Raw genomic sequence first — 21,062 nt, forward strand, 5'->3', positions numbered from 1 at the left:
TTTCTCAAGTCTATCTTTTTCTTTGAGTGGCCTACAGAGAAAGCAATAGCTGTGATATATGTGGAATTTTAATGATTCTGTAACTCGTGTGTGATACTTCCATGAGCAACCTGTGAGAATACCGAAACCCTGAAAATGTTGGTATGTTCCACTATTCAATCCATCTCTTTGGTCTCATGTAACACTGGGATCCAGATGATTCCTACAATGCTATGAAATGTCACATGGTTGTTAGGTTTAGGATACGTGATTTGTAAAGCCTTAGCACAACTCTGAAAATGTGAAGATCAGCAAGGAGGTAATTTTGGCAGAAAGGAAGTTATTTTGAACTTGAGTTCAAATCCCCAGTTTAGACGAAGGACATCAAAAGGCCATTTTGCTCAAGATGGGACAAGGCACTGTGTGTAGCGCCACGTGATGCTCCTGGAATGTAGTTCTGCTGCCTTCCATCTAAAACCAAGATGATCACATACCAGAGGTGATAAAAAAGAATGAAGGATATAGATTGAACTGTTTTAGATATTACTTTTATCTGCTTTTTGTTCACAGACTCAGGGAAATATCTATGGCTTGTGCTCTTTTGTCAGAGAAAGACAGATGGAAGGAAAAAGAAGTGAAAAGGTAGGGAAGAGAAAGGGTGTGTGCAAGATGGTGGTGGATTTTAGACAGAAATGATCAAAATTGCTAAACTTTGGCCCAACTTCATTGGGACATCTCCCTGCAATAGGATAATGAAGATCCATCAAAGTTGTGTGGGCTGCCTCTGTGTTGTTGTCTTGCAGCTGAGCTGTGACCACCTACAGACGTCTCTCTTAAGTGTGCCTGTCCTCCCACCAGAGACTCCACAGGGAGCCCGTGGTGGAGTGAATCTCCTCCGCATGGGGACAGCTTGTGCACCCGCAGGCAGAGCCAAGCCCTGCCTCGTGCCTGCAGTGGGAGGAAGGGACCCACGAACGGCATTGCCCCTGCTCTCCCCAACCCACGGCAGCTTCGTCCCTTCTCTTGGTCCCCCAAGCTGAACATTAGTAAGAGGGTTGACAGAGGACCCAGGCTGGGGAGAATCTGGCTGTGTCGGAGCCCAGGATGCCGCTGTGCTCTCTCACACCAGTTTAGCTGACGCAGCACGAGCACGACTCGGGTCGCAGCCGTATGCGTGGCGGGGTCTGACGTTGCACGTGCTGCAGAGAGGACTGGTGAAGGGCGAGGAGGTAGGAGTCCCCCCCAGTGCTGCGCACCTGCTGCCGGGTAAGCAGGACGGGTGCCCAGCACCAGCGCTGTGGCTGTGGCTGGCTCAGCCCAGAGGGATTTGTTCTCTCCGGGGCGGCATTACGAGCGCTGTGCTGGCAGCGCGGGCATGGCTGGCTGCCCGCAGTCTCCGAAGACAGCGGGGTGACGGTAAAAACATCATTCCCTTCTGCTCTTCTACTCACAAAAAGAAGAAAGGACCCCTGTCTTGTCCTTGTCCCCCGCCCTTAATGAAAAGAACATGGGAAGAGCAGTGTACCTTTTTCTGGCTTTTTTTTTTCTCCCCCGTTAGGCCACGTTTTGACATGTCAGTTGTGTTCTGCTGAGCTCCAGTTGTCACGTGCTTCATGTGGCAAAAATGGTGCTACGTACTCCCCAGGCTACATCAGCAGCCTCTTTGTCTGATTCAGTCCTCCTCTCTTTAACTCCTGCTTTTACTAACCATTTTATCTAACGTCTTCAGGTGGATTTTTGCTGCTTTCCCTGGTGCAGGCCAGGAACAGGTGAAATCCTCTCGCTTCACGCTGCTGTGGGTCATACAGCATTTTCAGTCAGGCTGTCAGACACCGGCAGGAATCCCAGGTGCAGGGAGCACCAGGCTCCGTACCTGTGCTGGGCAGAACAAGAAGAAGAGTTGCTGGCATGGAGCTCTGGACTCTCTTGCTGACAGTGGACCCATTGTTTCAGGTAGGATATGTGTCTTTGGAGGATCTAGTGTTCCTGGTGGCTTATATTTCTGGATGCACTGCAAGAACCCAAACAAAAATAAACACTTCCAGAAGATGTTTTTAGTATACCAATTGCAGCAGTTTAATACTATGTAAAAATACAGCAGGAAATAGAAGATTTAAAAAAAAAAAAATACAGCTGTAGAGGCCAGGAGTTTGGTTGTGGATTCATTATTGCCTCTGCTTGCAGGAAAGTCTTCTTATTAACCATTGTTCAAAGGCTGGAAAAGAGCCTCTAGCTCCAGACGGAACAGCGCAGGATGTGGCATTTGTCCTCTAAAGTTCCCAAACAAGAGGCAGCCCTGATAGTTCCCTAAGTTTGAGAAGATTATACAGTTGTTATATGAATCTTGACTGCCACTGTAGTTGTACCTATAGCAGAAGAATGGAGGTTTATGCATACTTGTGTTTTGTTGTTTTAGTTTTGTTTTTTGAAGAACTTTATTAGAATAGAATAGAATAGAATAGAATAGAATAGAATAGAATAGAATAGAATAGAATAGAATAGAATAGAATAGAATAGAATAGAATAGAATAGAATAGAATAGAATAGAATAGAATAGAATAGAATAGAATAGAATAGAATAGAATAGAATAGAATAGAATAGAATAGAATAGAATAGAATAGAATAGAATAGAATAGAATAGAATAGAATAGAATAGAATAGAATAGAATAGAATAGAATAGAATAGAATAGAATAGAATAGAATAGAATAGAATAGAATAGAATAGAATAGAATAGAATAGAATAGAATAGAATAGAATAGAATAGAATAGAATAGAATAGAATAGAATAGAATAGAATAGAATAGAATAGAATAGAATAGAATAGAATAGAATAGAATAGAATAGAATAGAATAGAATAGAATAGAATAGAATAGAATAGAATAGAATAGAATAGAATAGAATAGAATAGAATAGAATATTTCAGTTGGAAAGGACTTAAAACGATCATCTAGTCCGACTGCCTGACCAATTCAGGGCTGACCAAAAGTTAAAGCATGTTGTTAAGGCCATTGTACAAATGCTTCTTAAACACTGACAGGCTTGGGGCATCGTCCACCTCTCTAGGAAGCCTGTTCCAGGGTTTGACCACCCTCTTGGTAAAGAAATGCTTCCTAAAGTCCAGTCTAAACCTCCCCGGGCACAGCTTTGAACCATTCCCATGCGTCCTGTCAGTGGATCCCAGGGAGAAGAGCTCAGCCCCTCCCGCTCCACTTCCCCACCTCAGGAGTCTGTGGAGAGCAATGAGGTCGCCCCGCAGCCTCCTTCTCTCCAAACTAGACAAGCCCAAAGTCCTTAGCTGCTCCTCATAGGACATTCCTTCCAGCTCTTTAATCAGCTTTGTTGACTTCCTTTGGACATAATCAAGGACCTCCACAACCTTCTTAAGTTGTGGGGCCCAGAACTGCACACAATATTCAAGGTGAGGCTGCACCAGTGCTGAATACAGCGGGATAATCCCCTCTTCTGACAGGCTGGTTGTGCTGTGTTTGATGCACCCCAGGATGTGTTTTGCCCTCCGGGCTGCCAGGACACACTGCTGACAGCTCCTGTTGAGCACCCCCAGACCCCTTTCTGCAGGGCTGCTCTCCAGCCACTCCTCTCCCAGTTTATAATTTGCTCGGTGTTACTCCATCCTAGGTACAGAATCTGCCATTTTGACTTGTTAAATGTAATCCCATTAATCAATCTATTTAGATCCCTCTGCAAGGCATCTTGTCCCTCAAGAGAGTCAACAGCACCTCCCAGTTTGCTATCAGCAGCAAAGTTGCTAATGGTGCATTCAACAATGATTGTTCTGGTAGAAGTGCTCAGGACCTTGGAAACAATATCCAGTGATATTTCAGTCCTAGTTTGCTCATTCCTTATTGTACAGATTTCAGACTATTGATTCACAGTTTTCTGCTAGCATGATGATTTTTTTGTTTCATAATTATTTCTTTCATGAAACAAAACTGATTTCTAAGAACAGATCAAAAATACTTTATTGTTACTTGTGTCTCCCAACAGGATCAGACAAGAAATGCTGTGAATGTACTGAAGAAGAGCATATTCTGTCCCAGATACATCACCAGCTGTGGGAAAGGAAGGGCTGTTAGTCTATTATTTAGAGATGGGAAACTGAGGTACAAAAAGATAAGTTTTCATGTTGTGTTACAGCTGTGATTATGGGCACTTGTATTCAACATGATTGTTGTGTGTGTTCAATTCTTTCGGATTTGAGCATGAGAAGTATTGGCATTTACACAACACCTTTCAATGACCTGAACCAAAAGCTTTATACATAGAAACTATGGTCCCTCCTTTGGTTAAGATAGAGGCAGCTGTTGGAATGCAAGCCAGCACTACGCACCAGCAGTGAAGGCTGCTCTTTAGGCCGAAGGCAACTGTCCATGAGATTAAGGGTAAGATGAGTTAATAACGGATATGTTTTTCAGAAAATGGTGGGTCCCTGCCCTGGCAGGAGGATGGGCTACAGGTTATTCAATAGTGTGCTATCTTTTATTTCTTTATTGTTGGTGACTTTGTGTTTGGGTAGAAGTTAAAGCTAACACTAAAGGTCTTGAGAAGTGTGCTAGAGGCTCTTTAGTGTCTCCAAGTGATGGACATATGAAACGCTACCCTGTAACCTGAATAGTGCAGATGAGATTCCTTTAACCTTATTTGAGCTGTAGCAAACTGCCTTGTTTTGTCTTATCTAAGTTAAGGAGCTTTTCAGGCTTTGTCTACAGTCAGCAGTGAGGGAAAGGTACTTCCAGCACAGAGAGGTAAGTGGAACAAAAGAGCATTTGGTTCATCAAGTTATCTGCTTAAGGACTTTTCAGCATGGAAGAAACCCCGTACCCCAAATCCCCCCAAAACAAGGAAAGTGATAAATTAAACACAAGGACACACCATTAACAGTGACCTAGTAACGGAGACAACAGTGAACACCAAAACTCTGGTTGCTGGTCAATGGGCCACTAAAGGAACTACTCAGGTGCAGCCTTGGAGACATCAGCCCTAGCTTTGTCACTGATAAAGAGGGAAAACATGATCATTGTGAGTGTTCTTGGATATTTGAGGGGGCTTATGGGCCTGTACAAAGCTTATTATGGGATATCAGAAGGGGTTTGTGGGACTATATAAAATTTATTACAGGAAGTTTAGGGGAAAGGGATGGATTAGGGTGGACGGATGAGGAACAAGCTTGAGGCAATGAGGAGAAGGAGGAATAAAAAGGGCCTGCTGGACTGAACCCTGTGCCTGACCACCACATCTATCCTATCTTCTTATTAAATCCTTTGCTGAATGTTTCTTTCTTTCTTTCATTGTGCTGTGTATCCTGCAAGGTCTAAGTGTCAGCAGCTGGAAAAGGGGTCGTGGGTCCCAGTGCCTGGTGGTCTAGTTGTGAGCAACTGGAGAGACTGGCTTGTATGTCAGAGATCTAAATGCCAGCCACGGGGAAAACCTGTGTGTGTTGGTATTTCCCCGGTGAATTTAATCCTGTGTGCATACGTGCATATGTTTGCCAGTGAACTTTGAACTGGACTAGCCACTGAGCAGGAGACCTGCCTCCAGAAAGACTTGAGGTCTGAGTTGGTGGCCGGGTAAGGGTCCTGGGGTCTGGGTACAGGTGTTAGGTGGACTAAAAGATTTGAGGGATCTGTGGGTGTAGGGTGCCTGTGAGATGAGCGTGTGAGTTTGTGCATCTGTTTCACTCGTGAGCATCAAGCTGGGCGAGACAGTGCAGAGGGAGAGACCTGTGTATGGGGTAAGGGCACCCAGTTTCAGGTTATGGATGTTGAGTAGATTCAGGGGCTGTGCTGACATATGAAGGATCTGTGAATGTGAACATGCTTGTGAACCTGGAGAGCGAAGGCATGTGTGTTCTCACCAACTGTAGAGGACAGATGGGACTGAGGTATTGGCATCCGTATGTGAGCACTGTTGGTGTTTATGGGGGTGCTGGCAAAGGCCATGCTGGCTGGCAGACTGTGTAGCAGCCCCTGTCAGTAGCCAAACCTGCAAGCATCTGAGATATTTGAAGACTACTTTGTCGTTGGCTGGTATTCCTGAAGGCTCTAAGCATAGGGTATCAAAGGCATGGACTTAATTAAATGACTCTCTTAAAACCGTGACCATATGGTATCCTGCTTCCCTTGACTGCAATGACATCTGCTAACAATAAAAGAAAAAAAATAGTCATGTCAAAGGTCATGTGTTATTTCCATGAGTTACAGAAAACATGCTTTCCTGAAACTCCCACAGCACCAAATGTAATGACTCTGTTTATTGCTTCTGTTTATTCCTTAATTACAAAACTCCTATGTGGGGGTCTCAATTTTATAACAACAGATCTCACTGGCATCACTTTCATAACGACTCTGCTCCATGGCATGTTTGGGCCCAAGCATGGGATTAGGCTGAGCGCAAAATGTACCTTGGGGTTTCCAGTGGTGGAAACCTCCAGCATCCACAGCTCCAGCACCTACTGACTCATAGCTGAGGAGAAAATGTGTGGAAAATTCAAGGGAAACTGCTGCACATACCAAGCAGGAGAAGCAATAAAACTCCAAGGTTTAAGGCAGAACTAGGTCATGTATGTTGTGGTACAGCCAGAACCACATAAAACAAAAAGCCACTTCCAGGTGTGTTCCATCATCACGCACTTCCCACGGTGCTGCTGGACAAAGCCTGTTGAAGAGAATGCTCTTTTACTCTGTAATTTGGAAGCCAGGAGGAATTGTGGTAATTATCCAGTCGAGTGATGTCCAGCCTTTAGCTGAAACTTGCTAATAAAATAACCTGTTTTTCTGCCTGTCTCTAGTTACAGCCTAATGTGTGCTCCTACCTGTGGCAGAGCCATGATTAATAAGTTTGGAGGTGATATTGCTTCTGTGATAGGAGGTCCTCCCAACCCCAGGAGAAGCTAATCCCAAAAGAGAGGCATGGCACAAAAGGTGAAGCTTCTCCAGGAGTGTGGGGAGAGTTGATCAGAGGGTACGAAGGAGCAGCTCTGATGGCCCTGAAAATACACTGGGTGAGCTTGCTGAGGCTGCTCAGAGAAAGTACAAAGATGTTGTTTGAAAATAAGAAGAAAAAGGAAAAATTGGAAGAGCAATTGAGAGAAGAGGCTGAGCGCGAATGCTTTCCCTCTTAGTTTCACCCCTGATCAGTACAAAGATTAGGAGAGACAAAAGAGTTTTGAACAGGTCTGAGACATCTCTTCTAATTTGGGGGTGAAATATTCTCCTGCAGAGTCCTCTTTCTTCTTCAGGGCATGCTTCTGGGAATTTCTCTGCCTAACTGAGGTGGCTTTAGGCCTTGCAGAGAAAATTGCGACTGCATTGTCTGCTTGCTGCCTTAATACAAGCAGAAGAAGATGTGTTTGGGGTAGTTGCTGAGCTTGCAAACACCCTCTTTTGATGATTTTGCTTCCAAAGGTGGCACATCTCACCACTGAATTATCAAAGTGCTGTCTTAATTAATCTGGACCTACAAATCATAGTGTCTCTTAAATACCTTTTCTCTGTTAATTACTGATTTTAACAGTGTGGTTAGGTACAAGGCTGCCTCTCCCTGGGATGGGATATACTCTAGCTTCATTTAATGTGGTTTTCCAACAGAAAATCAAATCTCATTTTCTTTTCTGAAATCTTCATTTGGACAATCATTCTTTGTGAAACTGTACTAAGAAGAATTTCTTTGGACACTTAAGATTGCGGAAAGATGTATCTGACACATGTTCAACCTGAGGAGCTGGAGATGCCTCTTTTCTACCAGCCTTTTAACCAAGCCAATGTGAGTTGCCCAACACATAGGTTGCAGCCTAGTAATAAAGATTTTCTGGCAAGTCCATAAGCAATGCTAGCTCTCAACTTGCTTTTTCTGTACTGTTCAGGACAGCATCACCTAACAAGGATTTGCACTAATCTGTCAGTTATGTTTTTATATTAAGAAGGCTCAGCACATTTTGATCCCTAACATAATTTATTCCTCCTGTGCAAAGGAATGACTCAGGTTCTTGTAGCTGTTGTTGCTGACTTAAAATATATTACTCACTTTACATGAAAAATAATACTGGAGACATGTGACTCTGTAATGGCTGCTCTGTGGCCATTTTGTGGTCTTTGACTCACTCCCATTATAAATCTTGTATTTTTGAGGTATTTCCAACTCACTCTTTGAAAATTGCATCATCCTAACGTTCAACATTCAGGATGTTGGTTAGAAGAATTATCCACGAGTTCAAAAAGATGCAGATGCTTTAGTCAAAGGTAAGCTCTCCTGAGACATAACATTTCTTCTCAGAGCTGTTGGAGTTCACATGAAAAGCCTTGGGGAGGGAGGCAAGAGCAGAAATCCCACAGCTGTTCAATGTAGTTTGAGGCTCTAGGTAACCTCCTACACTACACACCTTATATACGTAACAAGATTGTGCATGGCCTTAACAGCTTATAACCCAAAGAAAGAGAAACACAGGAGAAACAAAAGAGGTTGGGGAAAACTGAGTTTCATGGATACCAGATCAAACCCTCCCTGTGCAACTACAGAATCGTTCTTGATAACCTGGAGCAATTCCAGGTGCTTGTATCTTTTTGCCATCATTCTGTCAGTGTACAAACAGTGAACTAATGGTCCTTAATCCCCATTACAGGAAAGGCTTGCTATAAGTGGTCCTAAAAGTTTTAAGCAGGACTAGCACAGTTTGAGGTAAGTAAAGAGCAAACAGGAGTTCTGTTTTTTTTTTAAAATGGGTTTATCCATAAGATATGTGCTCGGTAAGCTGACTTGGTCTTTCATGCTTACTGCACAGCAAAATCAGTGTGCATTCCGGATCTTTAGGATGCATGTAAAACTGACTTAAGTAAGTCAAAGTCCATTTACGCAAAACACAGCCTGGCAGAACAGTGTAAGGTGGGACACATAGGCATTGGGAACCTCACAATTTGCTAGGAAGCTGCTGTAGATAAGTAAAAGCAAACATCTCCAGGGATATCATATTCATATGCATATGAGTGGAGAAGTGCTGGGGGAAGACCATGGGAGAGGCATGCCAGCACTGGGCAGCTGGGAGAGGACTCTGGCTGGCCCCACCAGAGCAGCACCGGCTGCCTTGCCTGTCCTGCCCAGGGCAGTGGGTTGCATTAATAACGCAGATACTGGTAATTTGTCCCGCTTTTCTTTCCTGTGAGGCCATGATTTTACTGTTTTTTTCACTCAGCTTCAGCACACAAGCTATTACTGAACATGTCACGCCAGCGGGGCTGCTTCGTTATCTGGGCTCGGGGCAATCCAGTCTGGACACCAGCTCCTACCAGACTGCAGCATCTGGCATTTCTATGGGTTGTTTAATTAACACAGCAAATACAGATGACAAATTGGGCTGAGATATTGAACCTGAACTTTGCATGGGGATTTTTCAGCCCAAGGAAATAAAACTAATATCAGAATGTTTTATGTTCTTTCTCCCTGTTGCAGTTACTGGGAGATGATATTTGAAAGTGCTGCAAGGAGCAGAAAGGAAGAGGTGTAATAAATACATCAATTTAGGTTTAAAACATCTTCTGTACCTAAGTGGAAGATGCAAAATGACACTAAGTAATTTTTAGGCCTATTACCCTTATTACAGATGACAGAGGTGCATTTAGACAAATCTGTATGAGCAGACAAGCAATATTTAGAGAAGGGGAATCGGGTGTTTAGACAGTAGTTGTTTTTTGACAGGCCTTTGCAATGAACCAGGAAAAAAACAGCTGCATAATGAGACTTTGGAATATGTACTACAACTACAATCAAGACACAGCTTCTTAGAAAGAAGTTGAAATCCTAGCACTTTCTTGGTGTCTTGTTCTGGTGAAACCAGCTGTTACTTGCACAAAGTTGAGTCTTGGAAGCACCATAAGAACAGCAAATGGTGCTGGCTGCTTTCTTGATACAATCATTTTTCTTTCTCCTTTTTTTTTTTTAATTCTAATATACTTCAAAATCATGCCAGAGATAAGAAAAAAGAGAGGTGATGTTTTTTTCCTTCTATTAAGACTCTCCCCCAACAGTATCACCATTGCAACTTGGTGCTAAGAAGCTTTCAAAAGACATCCTTATCCCCCGAAATGGGAAGAGGAAACCCCGTCCTCCCCCAAGAAAACCAGGTGCATAAACATCATAGCTTAGACAGGAGAACTCTAACCTTACCTTTGCTAAAGTGTTTTGGTTAAAGCGTGTTACTGAAATGGTTATGAAAGCTCCAGGTGGTTGTAAAGAACAGCAGTGCTGGAACTGGTCCCTCTGCAGGCCAGGGAACAGGTAGCCTCCCTAGAAATGTGTCCTTTCCTCTTCAGCAAGGCCACCTCCAGACCTTGGCAAGGGATCAGTTCCTTCATAGATGTACAGAGGAACCTGCTCCAGGTGTTGGCAAACTGGCATAGGTGTTGTGATGTCCCTCCACTATTCTTTCCTAGGGACAGCAGCATTTGAAAGCTACTTAAGAGACTGGTTATTCCTAAATAATAATTTTGGAACAGGCTGCCCAGGGAGGTGGTGGAGTCACCATCTCTGGAAGTGTTCAAAAAACGTGTGGACGTGGTGCTTCAGAACATGGTTTAGGGAACATGGTGGCGTTGGATTAATGGTTGACTTGATGATCTTGAAGGTCCTTTCCAACCTTAGTGATTCTGTGATTCTGTAAATCAGCTTCTGAAACCTGCGTAGGGAAGGCAGCTGCACTCCATGGAAATGTCGGTGCAAACATTGTGGTGAAGCTGGGAAAAGCAAGGAAATCCCAAACACAGCAATGAGCGCTAGAAAGGTTGTATCTGAAGTCACAGCTGAGGCTGATCTCTATTTTTGCTAGAAAATCAAAGGGAAGATGTGAAAGGTTAGGGGATAAAGAAAAAAGGAGAAAATATTCAGGCCAAAAGAAATGAGGGATGATTCTGGTTTGCATCAGTAGAGGGTGCAGTCCTTTTTTAACTAATGGACTTTCCTGGGGTAAGGAATTACATCAATTTGTCTTGAAATAACACTTGACAAGGGGCAAAGTGCCTATTATAATCTCATTTAATGAACTGTTCAGCCCACTTAAATATGCTTTCTGTCTGCTTTATCCACTGGAAACATATGCTTTAGCAATTCATTAACCTCCCTTCTAATTACGTGGATACAGGCAGCGATTTGCTATGACCCTGCAGAACCACAACACAAGAAATTTTGTTCTATTGCTCAAAGTACATGTTCGTTTCTGAAAAGGGGCACAGAAAGGTCAGAGGGATGTAGCTGTTTGTACCCTCCCTTGGATTTACTGGAATAATTACTTGCTTGTTCAGAATTAGCCATTACTTCAGTAAGGATTTTATTACAGGTCAAAGACACACTTGTGGAAGCAAAACTGTACCTCCTACTAAAATAAAAAATAACAGATAACATCAGATACAGTATTTCTACTTCAAGGAAAATATAAATAAGTACTTCATTAAAGATGTTCTCAGAGGAAATAAGCTGGCTTGGAAGAGCTCTGAACTTCGGGGACATTTGCTGAATGTGGAGCCAAGTTCAAACTTTGCAGCGCTGGAGATGTATTGTACATTTTTGTGGCGGGCTCAGAGGATGAGAATGCTGATAAGCATAAGACATATTCTAGGCTGAAATGTCTCCCAGTGCAGTTTACTTTCCAGTTTAGGCTGTAATCCAACACTTGCTGCTTTTAAGGATGAAACAAGAAAGTTTCTGGGGCAGTTTTGGTGCTGACTGCTGTCATGAAGGTAGTTTGTTTGAAATACCCAGTGCCTAGAGGTGAGTTCATGCTGTCTGACATGAATATTTTTGCAAGGCTTTGAAAACAGCTATTTTCCAGCTTTAGTATTAGTTATTTCAGCTCATATGATACATAGGCAGTTTTAAATCCACTCGTTTCAGAGTCTGTAAAGTGCCTTGTATCCCATGTATCACGTCAGAGAAGTCCAAAGGCTGCTAATGCACTGGGGGAAGCAAACCTTGGGAAGGAAATGGGGAAGAACAAAACGTTGTATGTCTTCCTTCAGTACTTCTAGGAGTAACACTAGGAAAATTGCCAAGGGGTTTTTCATCTTGCTCTATTTCATTTTGTTACTCATAATTTCATTTTATTACTCATACTTATTTGTTCACCCCAGGAAGGGTGTCCCAGGTGTTGTGGCCACTGAGGGGTGACCTATGACTTCTTGGAAGTGCACTGTCACCTCACTAGCACATAAAGAGGATGAATGCAAATGTGTGCACTCCAATTGCAACAAGGATTAGAGCACGGACCACCCTTCTGCTCCTTGGTTGCACAGTGTTTAGTGCCACAAGGGTCCTGGTTCATTACAGCCACATTAGCTATTAGGTCTGTCACCAGAATAGGCAGTTACAAAGTGACAGAGCTCATCTGATAGTATGTGGGCTATCAGATGCAAATAATAAAACGTGAATGCTGCTCTAAGCCTGTGTCACATCGGTGCTCCTGTTCTCCACATGGCCCTGGATTTTGTGAATGAGGGGAGGTTTGAGAGAAAGCAGGCATTCTCCGGTGTCTAGCACAGAAAGAGGATTAAGTAAAACGTTGTGCATAGAAATTTGCTGTAGAAGACAGTGTGGGAGCAGTGGGAAAGCAGTGCTGAGCCCTGGTGAGAGAGGGCTGAGGACGGAAGTAGGTCTATCTTTTCAGACTTGCTCTGAACATATATGAACATCGTGCTGCTTCTGCTCTGGACTGGGTACTGGATAGCTGTGGTAAGCGTGGTGCTGCACTGGTTAACACTGCTGGGAGGCGATGGCTATGGCTGCAGGCTCAGTGCTCTCTTAACCACAACAGCAGAGCTAGCCCACAGCTGTCTATGGACAGCATGGTAGTACAATCAAGGCACTGTTCCCATTGGGTGCATGTTTAAGCGGCGTAGAGGCCTTTGTGGTTTGTGCTTTGCTTGCTGGAGTGTAAATGGCATTGTGTTGCCTCTATTACCTGTTCCCTTAACAAATATTTTAGCTTGAGGATATTCCCTGTTGCACTTCTTCAATGTAATTCCATTGGCTCTTCTCTGACTGAATCAGTCCCTGTTTGGCCAGTAAGTAGGACTTTCTGAGGAGGAAAGCTGGTTGCTTGCTTGGGTAGAACAAGGCCACCATCCCTCCACAGCTACAACACACTGTTTACAGAGGTGAACCCTAGAGGTTATATTTTAGATCCAGCCCCCATCCTCCAGATGCTCAAAAACATATATATGTGAATAACTGACATGACTACATTAACAGTGGTTGTTGCACACAACCTACATTTTGAGGAAGCGTTGCTGTGAATGTCTTCACATAAAATTTTGAGCACCATGCATGCCCTGCCCAGTAAATGGGGGAAGAGTAGATGCTGCTTTACATCAAAGGTGCCTAAAGGCAAAATAGGCATGAAGTGAGGGGCGTAAGATTAAACATCTCAACCAGCCCTATTTGTGCATCAAGGCAAATAACTGCACAGGCAGGACTGTTATCCAAAAACCTTGGGTTTCCATCTAGTATTTCATTCAGGTTTTCCTGAGGTGAGAGGGGCCACACACTGTTGCGAATGGACAGAAAGTGAGTGCTTGACATGAGCCTCCTCACTTTGTGGTGGACTGCAGCAAGCCTTGGTGTTCCCTGTTGTAGAGTAGTGACATACACAGTACAAAATCTGATATTAATCAAATAATTAATTTGAAGGTGTAATGGACATGGGTTTCTCTTCCAGGATTTCACTGTTAGATCTTCTCAGCCCGGAAACTGGGATACTTATTATTCAACCAGACCTGCCATTGCATTTGGATTCAGCCCAATCAAGCATTTTTGTTATAATGGGGAGGGCTAAGGGCTGAGCAGGAAGACCATGAAGTGACTTCTAAGACTAGTTCTCTTGCAGGAACTGCCTGAGTAGACAGAACATCTCTTTCATGTTTAATGCCATGTAAAGTGCTCTGTACAGCAACTCGCTTAACTGAATGAGTAATATGAAAGTGATATAATAATACAAAGATAATATAAAAACCTCTTGAGACATTCATGACAAGAATTCCATCTTTTTTGTTTCAGTGTATTTCAGAGTGCCCTAGAGGAACCTTTTTTCCAGGAGAAAAGCTGAGATGCAAATTTTCCTACTGTATCTAATTGTAAACAGAGATTCCCATAACAGGAAATTGAGCTACCTCAAGAGTGCCTTTATCTCTTAAAATTGGATACCCACCCAGGAGGATGTGTGACCTTGCTGCCAGCTCATGTACTCAGTGGCTTTTGATTTTAGATCTGGTGCTCTTCTGAGATAATAGATGGCTCTGCAGGGCTTACCAGGATGGATATGGAATAAGGTAAGTACTTGGTGACTGACCAAATGGGCAATAAAAATACATATGCTTGTAAATATACCTGTTGTGAGGCTTCTTCTGGGGGCATACCAAGTGACAGGCAGTCCATATAGATGCATAAGGGCAAATGAAGGCACTGTTAATGCTTTGGAAACCACTGGAACATCTGGACTCCCAGCAGGGATTAACCAAAGGTTAATTAGCTGGGAATTAGCTGTGTCTGTGTGTTCAGGTATTCAATGTGTGCCCAGAAACTATCGGCTCACAGGAGCTACTGAGGACCATGCACAATCTTCCTAAGCAAGAATTACTGTCAGAGAGAATACAAAAGCAAGCAGATTTCAAATGCACGAGTGTGGGAAATGGCTGTGAACTTTCCAGAGTTAAGGATGTCTCCCTGCCTCCTATGTCTTTCTCAGATTTCTGCCTCCACTTTGTACTCCGGGTACTGAGGAAAGCGTTTGTTGTTAAAATCTTTGCAATTCACTCTGGAACTTTCCTCATCCTGTTGTTTGTTCCTTTCCTCCCTGAGTCCTCCCTGCACATAAGGACCATAGGACTCTCCAACCAAGTTGTTCCTGCATAATACCCAGTGAGATGTGGGTTTGTGGCTACTCCCTGTCCCATACTTTTTATCATGGTCAGAGTCCTCGCATGTGAGGTATTGCCTACAGCCCCAGAAAGCAGGACAAAATATGAACTCCAGAGAGGAGCTGAGCAGGAGGTCTTGATCTTGAAGGAGGTGGTGGTGGGTTCAGGAAAGGTACCTATATGGTAATACATTTTTGATTTCACTGCATGTGAATTACTGCAGTCTTGGAAACAAAAGTCCTCAGGGTGCCTCATTTGCTCCTGATGTTGAGACGCTGTCCTAAGCAGGCTGGAAGGAGAGGCATGGAGCTGGGGCCAGGAGCTGCGTGGTGTATTTGAACCTATTCATGGGTGAATGAATGTCTGATAGTCATCCCTCTCCATCCTAAGCATTATAATGGAGAGAGGGTGAAGAGTTCCCCCTCCTCTCCTTTGAAACCACAACTCTGGCAGGGCAGATGATCCCTCTTCTCCTCCTCCACTGCCCAGCCCTTGCAGTCCTGCCTTCTACAGGGGTGGGCATCCTCTGCTCAATCCCAGCAATTTGTTAAGTTATAGTTTTGCTATAAAGCCTAACCACAATGAACACAAAGACCCAGTGCGAATCAAAGTGGCCACACCAGGTGGAGCAGCCAGTAACCTCAGCAGTGCCAACAGAGCTCCAGACCTGCTCCCTGTGATTGCTGGAGGAGAGCGACCAGCCCCAGGCCCCCAGTGAACCCCACTGAAGAGTCAGTGGGGCCGTCCCCGCCCCAGGCTGGCGGGGGTCAGCGCCTGCAGGGGCGTGGGACTCACGGGGGGCTGCAGGGGAAAGGCATTTGGAGACCTTGTACAACTTCTTATGAGGTGTTTCAAGGGGGTTGTGGGCACGTGCAAGCCTTGTTGTGGGATGTTTAGGGGAAGGATCAAAGGTTTCCCTCCCAGCGTGAGGGAAAAGGGGATAAAAGGGGCTGGCCCTGGGTAACAGCTGGCTGGTCACTATGCTCGTCTGATAAAGCCCTGCACCTGATCACCACAGCCAGCTCTACCGTTTTACTAAATATTCGTATGTAATGATGTAAATAATTATTTACTACTACTCCTCATTTCTCTTACATTCTTTCCATCCACCTCCTGTGTGGGCACACCTTCTATTCTGAGCCTGCCCAAGAGACCACCAGCCATCTTCAAGCCGGACCAGTGGGCAGCAGCACGCGAGCCGAGTGCCGGCAACTGGAGTGGGGCCACGAACCTCAGAGGCTGGAGGGTGCCGGTGCCAGCACCGGGGGAGACCGGGCCTAAGGCAGCTCTGGGACAGACTGCATAACTAATGCCAGCACACGTGCACCTCCTGGTAACCCATCCTCAGCCCCACTGGAGGCTGGACCTGGGAGCAAGGAGTGGCAGCAAACTCTCATCCACTTGAGGAAACCCCCTGGATGCTGTAGCCACAGGATCTGGCTGCCCTTCACAAATATGATGGAGAAAAACGTACACTGCTCCTTGCGCAAGGACAGATTCAAGGTTTAATGGTGGATCACTTTGTAGATGCTGGCATGGGGTGGTCTGTCGGGCTCATTCACAGCAGAAGACTCTTATGTCGTTGAGAGCTGTGTCATCCCCCTTTCCCTGGGGTTCCTCCACCTTTGTCTGGAGCCCACAGATGGCCCCAGAGGTGCAGCTGTGGCTCCATGGGCCAAAGTGACCCCCTGAAAGTCCCCAGCCCTCCAGCTGTGTCCCGTCTGAGCATGCGAACCTGACGTTGTTGGCCGCTGTGTCGTCACGCAGGTACTGCTTCTCTTCCACACGCAGAGAGAAGGAAACCAGCTTGTTGCTGGGGCAGAGCTGGGCTTTGGTCCAGTTTCCCCACCTACCAGAGAAGAAAAACAACTTGCCGAGCAGTGTTCAGCCTCTGCTGTGCCGTGATCAACACCGCAACTCAGATGGAATCCCGGTAGTCCTGGGGCAGGGAACCTACACAGGGATGGTGGGTTTCTACAAGCCCCTGTTTTACTCTGCTTTCCCATCACTCCTGGATGCCTGGCCACCATCAGCCCTGGGCTGCCCTATTGCTGCAGGACCCCTTAGGAATTTCAGCTGCTTGCTTTGTCCCTGATATTCAATGATGTCCTTTTCAAAGTAAGCATTTAAGGAAAAGGAGAAAGATCTGCATTTTTTTGAACTCTCATCTTTCAAAGTACTGTTCCCTTCTCTGGGACCAGATCTCTACCCTAAGACCTTTACACTGTGTGGCTAGGGGAACCTCACCCACCTCCTCAAGTGCGGTGGAGAGCCACCTTCACAGGGGTATGGATGCCTATGGAGAAACCATCGCACTGCTTTTCATTCATGCTTGATGGAAGCTGCTGCCCTGAAGGAGGACGAGAAAGCGAAGACTACTCACCACCCCACAGAGGACTCGATGACTGTGCCATCCGTGCAGAGCAGGCGGATGCCGTTCAGAGCTGTGTCGTCACCAAACAGCCAAAATCCCTGGTAGGTCTCGACCTTAGAAGGGGGGAAGAAAATGAGAGAGGCCAGCACCTTCCCCCATTTAGGGGAAATGAGGTGACCCTTGTGATGAGGGCTGGTAGGAGGCTCCAGGGACGGAGCCAGACACAAGTAGTGCTGCTGAGCAGGGCTGTCAGGCAGCTCCACAGCATTTCTCAGGGAGCTCTTTTTGCTGGTGCCCACCTCTGCTTTTTCTCCGAACTGCGGAGCAGAGGCTCTGGACGCAGGAACGCTTGGTGGCTGCTGTTGTGGGTCATACCCACCCTCTTGCTGTGTGCTGTGGCACCCAGAGCTGGAGAGCTGGCAGGTGGGAGTTGTCCCAGCTCCTTGGGAACGAGCTCTGCAGTACCAACACCACGACTTTTCTTACCCCATGGACTCCTCTGCTAAGAACTTGCTCACTGGCAGAGAGCCTGGAGAGCTATTCTACACTAGAGGTTTCTTGCTGATAAACTTGCATGAGCGATGCAGATACAATGCAAACCGCTGAGACCAAAACAAAATAACATAATTTCACATCAGGGTTTTTCCTCACTCCAAAGAAGGATTAAAAACTTACCTTCACTTCAAATCCCTTAGCGTAGCCACTGGGGCAAAATTGTTGGTGCCCCCAAGAGCCCCAGGGGCCTCCATTGGGCACCATGAGGGTGGACTCATATTCCCGTGCCTCTGTGCCGTGGAGGCTGCAGGAGCCCATCAAGCAGAGGATGGCTGGGATGAGCAGCTGCATTGTGGGGGACCTGCTTGGTGCCTCACTGCATGGAGGTGATGGCACAGGGGAATTTATAAGCCAGGAGAATGGGTGGGAGTCCTTGGGCAGTGTCAACAAACCCCACGGGGAGTGTGGGTTGTTGCTATGTACTGCTCCTGCTGACTGCCTGTCCCTCGGTGGTGGGGCCACCCTTGCCAGGCGGAAGGAGTGTCACCAGTATGCGCTGGCCGGGGGGCTTGCAGGGCTGTGAAAACTTGTGGATGTGAGGAGGGGGCAGAGCTGGGACCATTCCCTGAGGAGTGCTGTGGTTTTGAGGAGTGTCCTGGCAATTCTGCAAGGAGGGTGTTGGAGAGAGCGAGTTGGGAAGAGGAGTGGTGGACTGGGAGGGGAAGAAACCTCTGAAGAGGCTGAGGAAATGGAGGTGGAAGGTCTCAGGGTCCTTTGCCCTGTGGAAGTCCTCATTTGCTTCCTTTCCCTCACTTTCCTTCTCTCCTTACTGTCTCACTGAGGTTGAGGAAAGTGCCTGTACTGGAAGCCATTGCATTTTGCTCTGGAACATGCATTAAATGTAGGTGACTATGTAAAGGGTGGAAACCTTCCTAATGGGGCAAGTGCTCCAGCTGCTGACCATCTCATGTGGCTTCTGCTGAACTCACTCCAGTTTATTTGTATCTTTCTTGTACTGGGGACAGGAGAACAGGAGCAAAACTGTACACAGTCCCATCATACCATGCACTCCATGCTCCTTGTGCAGACACAGCTCCAGCTACTCAGGTGTATCTTCAGGAGGTGTAAGCATACAGAGAAGGAGAGAGTTTCCAGCAAAAGCAGACCCCTACATTTGCTGTTGTTCCATTCTCGGACGTAAGTTTCCGTTGCACGTCTTGTTACTCCAGAGGCACCGGCAGAGAAGAAACCTCTGCTGACAGCAGTATTCATGGGTATCTATCTGGTGAGTAGTTGCAGAGTACGAGGATAAGCTGCTCACAGTCCCATTGAAGTGAGCAATGATACCACCTGGGAGAATTGTCCTGTGAGGTCTATACCAGCACAGCCAATATAGGGAGAAGGAGTTATTCCAGGCTTCAATTAGTGAAGAGCGGAATAGACTGCTTCTATAATAGCCATCTCGTGCAGGTGAAGGAGGAAGTGTTGCTTTCAGTTTAAACCCTCTGATGTTCCCCCTTGGGTAAAATTGTAAAGATCCTCAGTGACTCATGGCCCCCCATGGGAGACAATGAGGGCAAAGATATCTTTTTGTGTCTTTGTACCTCGTAGGTAGCAGGAACCCGGCAGAAAGAATACAACAGGGAGAAGACCCTGTGTGACAGGGTCCTGGTCTTGAGACTGGATAGCTCGTGGATACTTTGCCACTCCTGGAGAGACAGGACTTTCTAACTCGAGGTATTGACTGAATTTCCTCATAAGAGTAGCAGCATCCACAGCAAGAGCAATGGGCCATTGCCAGGTACCATATCAGTAAAGAGCTGTGAATTAACAATATATATCAACCCTCTTCATTAACCATGCTGGCTGCGTGGTGAGGCTTTCTGCATATGTGGAAAGTTATGGCTTTAGGGTGGAGCAGCAGCAGAGATGCCCAGAGCCAACAAAGGATCTTAAGAAGAAGCAGTGAAGAGGAGCTAGGTGGGGGAGGAGGCCCTGAATAGGTTGATGCTAAAAAGGTAGAGATCTTTTACAGCTTGTAGTCATATCTGCCGAGCTGAACATTGCTCCATTTGAGTCCCTCTTATTGAGAGTGTCTGTTTTCTTTGTTTTCCATTTTCACACAGCCTTTGCTGTTTCGTCTCTGTCAGCCTGACCTCCAGCCCCAGTGGTCCTGCCACTGCAGGTAGGAGAAGGGGGACCTTGGCTGGGAAAACACCCTGCTCAGCCTCTTTGCCGATTTTCTTGTTGCTCCCTTTTGGCTGCCTGGGGAGGAGGTGGCAGAGGCAGTGGCACCGGGTCAGTGGTTCTGTGACATTCCAGCAGGAAGCGGTGAAAACAATTCACACTGGTAATTAACTCTGCCTGTGGGAGTAAGCAGACACCGTATGTGTTTCTATAACTTCAGTGTGGGGAGCTAGAAAACAAACAAGGAACTAATCTCAGTTTTATGTTTCCCTCTCATTAATTTTTAAACCTTCCAGAGTGATGAACCTCCTTCTTGAGTCAAAAACATGTATTTTTTTTTCTTTTCTGCAGGAAACTTTCCCAGATGTAGGAATAAGCCATGGACTGGAATGAAAATGCTGGGATCAGTATCAGCAGTTGGATTTGTGCTGCTGGGGTGCAGGGACAATGAGTTCTTTTGGATAAATCTGCTCATACACTGAACTTCCCTGAGTATCCAGTGACGTCTCCAACATCCCTGCTAATGAACATTTTCTTCTCGGGGGGACCTCCTTCTCTTCACCTCCTGCTTTTTTTTCTCTTCTGTTAACCTGCAGTCCTCCAGTCAGGCAGGGAAAGTACAAGCTTGCAAGCTGAGGATGGATGGATTTTTCATTATGTTAGATTGGAAAGCTGGAGTTTGAACTTCTCAGTGAGTCTGGCAACTTCTTTGCAGCAATAGAAGTGAAGGCATGATGGCCGGTGTAGAACAAAGACCAGTTCTGTATTTTTGCAAACATATAAACCAAAAAGAAATATTTCCAATTTTTGGATAACTTTTGGGCTTACTTTCCACTCAGATTTAAGTCCCTCTCCCTCTGGTAAAAAGAATGGAGAGTTACAATGAAATATAAATCTTTGAAAACAGTGCAGGTGCTCAATATAATCAGAATCAGGATCATTCTATTTATTCAAATAGAAAAAGGTACTCACAAAGCCAAAATATCAAGATAAAATAGTGAAGTAGCCTTGTTGACATTGCATATATGCATTTACATTGCAGATACCTAAGTCTAGGTTAGGTGAATCCCACTTCCTGTGGGCCAGAAGGTATTTTGTTATTTACTGCCCATTT

The 21,062-nt window shown here is 45.5% G+C and overlaps 1 protein-coding gene across 1 annotated transcript; it reads right to left on the reverse strand.

Annotated features, from left to right (window-relative positions):
- Nucleotides 1-16,446: 16,446 nt before the first annotated feature.
- LOC104613754 (vitelline membrane outer layer protein 1-like) lies at nt 16,447-18,112 on the reverse strand. Its single transcript, XM_010285848.1, has 3 exons — nt 17,942-18,112; nt 17,276-17,379; nt 16,447-16,741 (listed from the first exon to the last, which is right to left on the reverse strand). The coding sequence occupies exons 1-3, from the start codon at nt 18,110-18,112 to the stop codon at nt 16,447-16,449; spliced, it is 570 nt and encodes a 189-aa protein (XP_010284150.1).
- Between the last annotated feature and the right edge of the window lie 2,950 nt (nt 18,113-21,062).

This window comes from Phaethon lepturus, unplaced genomic scaffold, assembly GCF_000687285.1.
Source record: "Phaethon lepturus isolate BGI_N335 unplaced genomic scaffold, ASM68728v1 scaffold8834, whole genome shotgun sequence".
In the NCBI taxonomy this organism is placed as follows: Eukaryota; Metazoa; Chordata; class Aves; order Phaethontiformes; family Phaethontidae; genus Phaethon; species Phaethon lepturus.

What these genes read in the sequence shown, in the direction of transcription:
- LOC104613754 (XM_010285848.1), bottom strand. Translation starts at nt 18,112, where the DNA reads ATGCAGCTGCTCATCCCAGCCATCCTCTGCTTGATGGGCTCCTGCAGC. An exon ending in CTAAGGGATTTGAAGTGAAG is followed by an intron (nt 17,380 to 17,941) that starts GTAAGTTTTTAA and finishes CCCCCTTCTAAG; the next exon opens with GTCGAGACCTACCAGGGATT. An exon ending in ATCGAGTCCTCTGTGGGGTG is followed by an intron (nt 16,742 to 17,275) that starts GTGAGTAGTCTT and finishes CTTCTCTGGTAG; the next exon opens with GTGGGGAAACTGGACCAAAG.